Source organism: Trachemys scripta, chromosome 1, assembly GCF_013100865.1.
Source record: "Trachemys scripta elegans isolate TJP31775 chromosome 1, CAS_Tse_1.0, whole genome shotgun sequence".
Taxonomy (NCBI): domain Eukaryota; kingdom Metazoa; phylum Chordata; order Testudines; family Emydidae; genus Trachemys; species Trachemys scripta.
In genome coordinates, this window is record NC_048298.1 from 340551393 (window position 1) to 340557040 (window position 5648).

At 45.2% G+C, this 5648-nt stretch overlaps 1 protein-coding gene across 1 annotated transcript; it reads right to left on the minus strand.

The window, feature by feature from the left end:
* Positions 1–3922: 3922 nt before the first annotated feature.
* On the minus strand, positions 3923–4861 carry LOC117884850 (putative olfactory receptor 52P1). The gene has a single exon (XM_034785764.1). It carries the CDS (start codon positions 4859–4861, stop codon positions 3923–3925), a length of 939 nt encoding a protein of 312 aa, XP_034641655.1.
* Between the last annotated feature and the right edge of the window lie 787 nt (positions 4862–5648).

Sequence of the window (5648 nt, forward strand, 5' to 3'; positions counted from 1 at the left end):
CTTTAAGTGTTTCTTGATTAGGTATTTAATTTCAACATTCCTTTCTCCAGGAACTGACCAAATGCTCTACTAAGGTTATTTAGAAATCAAGCCAGTACACAGCCAACATTCATAACATTCATAACATTCAGTAGATCATAACCTTTGAGATATGTTACATGGCATATGTAGCATAAAACACATTCTAAGCATATTTCCATAAAGTCACTATAAGAACATAGGAACAGCCATCGTGGGTCAGACCAATGTTCCATCTAGCCCAGTGTCCTGTCCTCTGACAGTGGCCAATTCCAGGTGCTTCAGAGGGAATGAACAGAACAGGTATTCATTAAGTGAGCCACCCTCTGTCGCCCCTTCCCAGCTTCTGGCAAACAGAGGTTAGGGACAGTTCAGAGCATGGTTTTGCATTCTTGCCCATCTTGGTTAATAGCCACTCATGGACCTACCCATGTACTTATCTGGTTCTTTTTTGAACCCTGTTATAGTCTTAGCCTTCATAACATCCTCTAGCCAAGAGTTTCAAAGGATGACTGTGCATTGCATGAAAAAATACTTCCTTATGTTCGTTTTAAACCTGCTACGATTAATTTGAATTTTTGACCCCTAGTTCCTGTGTTATGGGAGAGTAATATATAACAAAAATATAACAAAAATGAAAATGTAAACAGCAGACACTAGCCGATTTCCCAGCTCCCCAGGCCAACATCCCCCACTGGAGCATAAACCCAACCTTATAATGTCTTGCACTGCATAGCGATCTGTACAATGTAAGCTCATGTTTTTCATTGGAGAGTGACAGGTGGTAGGGGCCTTGGAGGTGAAGGGATCAGGATAGAGAAGAGGAAGGACTAGCAAGCATTGTGAAGTGGGGTGCAAGAGAGAAGGGACTTAGTGAGGCGGGTGAACGAGAAGAGGGAGTCGAGACCCAGTGAATGCCATGGCTACTGGGTGGCCATGGGCATTGCAAGAGGAGAGAGACTCAGTGAGTGGTGGGTTGTGGTGGCCTCTCAAGGGAGGAGAGGAAGGATTCAGAGTGAAGAAGTGGGGGCCTTGGCATAGGAGTGGAGCAGGGACAGGAAGAGGTGGAGCATGTGTGGGGCGATGTGGAGATGCGAGATGGGGCATCTGGGGCCGAGCACAGACAGCCCATGTGTCCATGCTCTCAAAGGTGGCAGATCAGTTGTCCCCAACAGTCTCCAACAACTTCTTGGATTGTCTCAGCACTTCTGTATTACTCTCCCAGCAGATGCTGGGTTATTAAAGTCCCCCATGAGAAACAGGTCCTGTGATCTGGAAACTTCTGTTAGTTATCTGAAGAAAGCCTGGTCTACTTCATCCCCCTGGTCTGGTGTTCTATAGCAGATGCCCACCACGAGAGCACCCTTGTTGCTCTCACCTCTAACCTTAACCCAAAGACACTCAAGAGGCTTTTCTCCAGTTTCCTACTGGAGCTCTGAACAATCACACTACTCCCTTTCATACAGTGCAGCTCCTACACCTTTTTTCCCCGCCTGTCCATCCTAAACAGTTTATACACATCCATGACAGTGCTCCAGTCATGTGAGTTACCCCACCACTTCTCATAGTTCCTTGACTGTGCCAGGATTTCTAAATCTTCCTGCTTGTTTCCCAGGCTTCCAGCGTTCATGTACAGGTATCTAAGATAACTAGCTGATTGGCGTACTTCTTCAGTATGAATCAGGAAGCCTCTTCTGTTGTAAACTCTTCCTTGTGTTTCCTCTTGGTATCCCACTGCCCCACTTACCACTGGGCTTAGGTGTCCACCCCTGGCAAACCAAGTTTAAATCCTAGTTTAAAAGTGAATGCTTCCCTCTCAGCATGTCCCTGCAGCACACTATCCCTTCCCTCAGGGAGGGACCTTCGGGCAGTTGTTCAGGAGTGATTCTGCCTCCCTCAGCTCAGCTCCACTGGAGCTGCCAATAGCAGGTCTCCACTCCTCCCTGGTCTGCCACAAAATGAGCTGCTTCCCTGCCTTTTTGCCTTTCTCAAACACGTCTCTTCAGATTTGATTTGTCTAACCTATTTTCTGAAAATTTACTTGCTGAACATTTGGCCTCCCTGAACTCAATTTTATCCGGACCAGTGATCTGCTAGGTCACTCCAATCCTTGACTCTGGGAGCCAGCCTGACCCTGCACTGCTGTGAGACCCCCCCCCCACTGCACACACAGCCTCTGGCATGTAAGCTACTCCCAGCTACTTTCAACCGAATGGCACTAGCTAATATCTCCTCCGGTCCCAGACACAACCCTAGGAACATCCATTTTGCAGTGTCCAGTTATGCTCGCTGGACCCTGCAAGCTTATATGAGTTCATCAATTTAACATTGATCTGTACCAGGCTTGTTATCCCAAGGGGAGTTTCTGACATGCTTCAAACCAAACGTACTGCTTCAAGTGGAACAAACAAACAGATTTATTAACTATAAAGAACTTTAAGTGATTATAAGTCAAAGCTTAAAAAGTCAGAGTGGTTACCAAAATAAAATAAAATATAAGCACATGGTCTCAACTGTCAATCCCACTGGATATTGAAGTCCTTAATGCACAGGTCTGTTCCTTTAACCTGGGCCAATCTACTGTGTTGAAATCTTGTCTTTTTCTCAGTGTCTTGGTTGCTTGCAGCATAGGTGGGGGCAGGAGAAGGGCCCAGTATGTGTCCACTCTGTCTGTTTTATACCCTCAGTCCATGTGCTTGTAGAACGCAAGTCCAGGTGTGTCTTGGGGGCATTGCTGAGTCTCTCCAAGCAAGGTTTAGCAATTCCCTTTGTGGGGCCTCATGCACATGAGTTATTGCGTTGTAGCTCCCTTGCTGGACAATGGCTGTTGATGGCTGGTTTGACACCCTGCCTGGGCGATGGTTACTTTCCTTGCTGTTGCCTCAAGGGGGCTAATATCTGGCAGATTCCCCAACTTACAGCATGCTTTAGTGACCACCATCCAACACAATTCTCATAACTTCATATGCATTAATGATACACGTATATGGATAAAGAAATTACTTTGAGCAGATCATAACCTTTCCCCTGATACCTTCAAGGCATGCTTTATATGTAAGATCACGATTATATGAAAATGAAGAATATGGGGTTACGCTACACTCCCCCAAGGTATAGAATGTCACATTGTGTCTTTGGATTGTAGCAGTTTTGAAACAGCACTTACCATTTCCAGAATATTTCTTTGGAGCACAATGATAAAAAAACAAAACTAAAACTTTCCATTAATTTCTGTAATGCTGAAGGCTTATAAATTCATCAGCATTTTTGCTCAGAAGAATCATTTCTGTGGGTCCCTTCATTGTGTCTAAATACTGAATCTGAGAAGAAGCTTGCTTGACCAAGTTTAATTTGTTATGAAATATGTTCAAGCGGCCGAATAAAAAATCTCAGGTTTACTGCTCTAACCCCATAATAAAATAGTAAAGGAAAAAGGTTTAATATGATACTAGTCTCTGGAAAGCCATCCTATGCAGAAATGTGATATTCACCTTAGGCAGAAAGTGTGCTCCCCAAAGATACACATTTCAGCTTTTATCATTTTTATGAAGATTTCACAAGTTACACACATATTTACATGTCACTAAAATCCAACCCATCAATTTCTCCCAGTTCCCAAATGTAAGTGGGGAACTACTGTAGTGAACTTTCATGAGTTAAGGCACTACCCCACGGGAATTGGCTAGCAAAAGGATCTCAGGTCCCACTCCTATTCCATTTACCCAGAGGCCTGCGTGCAGTGCTGGGTGATGCAGTGATAAGACGTTAGGTGTCAGGAACTTCTCAGACTGTGAACTTCCACAATGCTGAGCTCAGCCAAATTGGGACAGAGAACCCTTGATTAACAAGGAGATGTCGTTTCTCCCTCTTGTCATACAGGTTTAAGGTCAGTGTCCCCCACCGATCACCTTCTGCTAGTGTATTTGCCCACTTTGTCACGAAGTTCTTTGGTTTTAACCCCATAAATGATAGGGTTGAGCATGGGGGGGACAAGGAAGTTGAGGTTGGCCAAGATGATGTGGACATGGGGAGCGATGTCCTGACCGAACCGGAGTGCCATAGAGGTGAAGAGGAAGGGAGTATAAGACATGAGCATCACACAGATGTGCGCTGTGCAGGTGTTGAGGGCTTTGTGGTGGGCTGTCTTGGAGGAGATTCTGAGGACAGCCCTGATGATCAGACCATAGGACAGGGCAATGAGCGTCAGGTCTGACCCAATGACTATGAATGCTACCACTAAGCCATAAATCCCATCAAATGTGGTGTCCCCACATGACATCTTCACCACAGCCATATGGTCGCAGTACGTATGGGGGATAATGCGGTTGGTACAGAATGGCTGCCTGGTCAGGAGCAAGGGCAGAGGCAGAATGAAGAGAACAGTTCTTATCAAACCCACTAGCCCTAGCTTAACTATTCGTACATTGGTGAGGATGGTAGCATATCTGAGAGGGTTACATATGGCAATGTAGCGATCAAAGGCCATTGTCGCGAGGACAGCTGAGTGCATAGCAGTAGCCGCATGAAGAAAGAACATCTGGGTGAGGCAGCCACACACAGTAATGCCTTTCAAATTGAACCAAAATATACACAGAGCCTTTGGTATAATGGAGGTAGACGTGCCAATGTCTGTGAGTGCCAGCATGCAGATCAGCAGGTACATCGGCTTGTGCAGGGTCTGCTCTTTGCCTACAACAAACAGAACTGTGAAATTTCCAAACAGGCCGATAATGTAGAATGTAGAGAAAGGGATGGAAATCCAGATGTGGACAGTTTCCAGGCCAGCGATTCCCGTTAGGATGAAGGTTGAAGGGTCAGAGGGGGTGAGGTTGAGAGCTGCCATGAGGTGGTCGATGCATCAGTTGGGCTAAGAAATTCTCAAGGTGCCTGTGAAGGGAGAGAAGCACATTGAGGGGGTTTACACACTGTATAACAAATAGCATGGTAAATATTTTACAGTTATTGTCCATCTAAAAAAAGGGGTGAGTAGGGAGGTGGCAACATTTGGAGATGGCACCAGATTATTTTGGTCATAGTCAAGTCCAGAGAAGTCCTCAGAGGGAGCTAACCAAGGCAGGTGAGTGGGCAGCATGATGGTAGAGAAACTTTGATGTCAGTAACAACAACATGTACGCCAGTTGGAGGGAAATAATTGAAGTCCTCAAACACCTGGTAAGGTTCTAATTTAATTGTATGGCAGGGACCTGGGTGTCATGGTACACAGCTCTGGGAAACCCTGCTCACAGTTCAAGCATGGACAGAGACTAAGCAAAACATTGGGATCCAGGAGGAGAGGGATGGGGAATCAAACAGAAAATACAGGCCATGAGATCAGTTAGTCAATGTTTCACCATCCTCTGGACTCTTTTGTGTAGTACTCGGCACTCTTCTCACAAAGGATGTTGCAGAACTAAAGCGGTTCAGGCAAGGGCAAGGAGAATGATCTGGGCCTGGGGAAACTCTCTTATGGAGAGAGGTTGAAAAGACTACGGTTATTATCTTATAAAGGTGATGAATAAGAGGGGACATGAGAAAAGTCTATAAAATACATGACTTATAGAGAGTAGATTGAGAATGTGTTCTCCCTGTCACATAACACAAGATCAAGAGAACATTCTATTAAACTGAAA

Coding starts and splice junctions, on each gene's coding strand:
- LOC117884850 (XM_034785764.1), bottom strand. CDS start 4,861: ATGGCAGCTCTCAACCTCACCCCCTCTGACCCTTCAACCTTCATCCTA.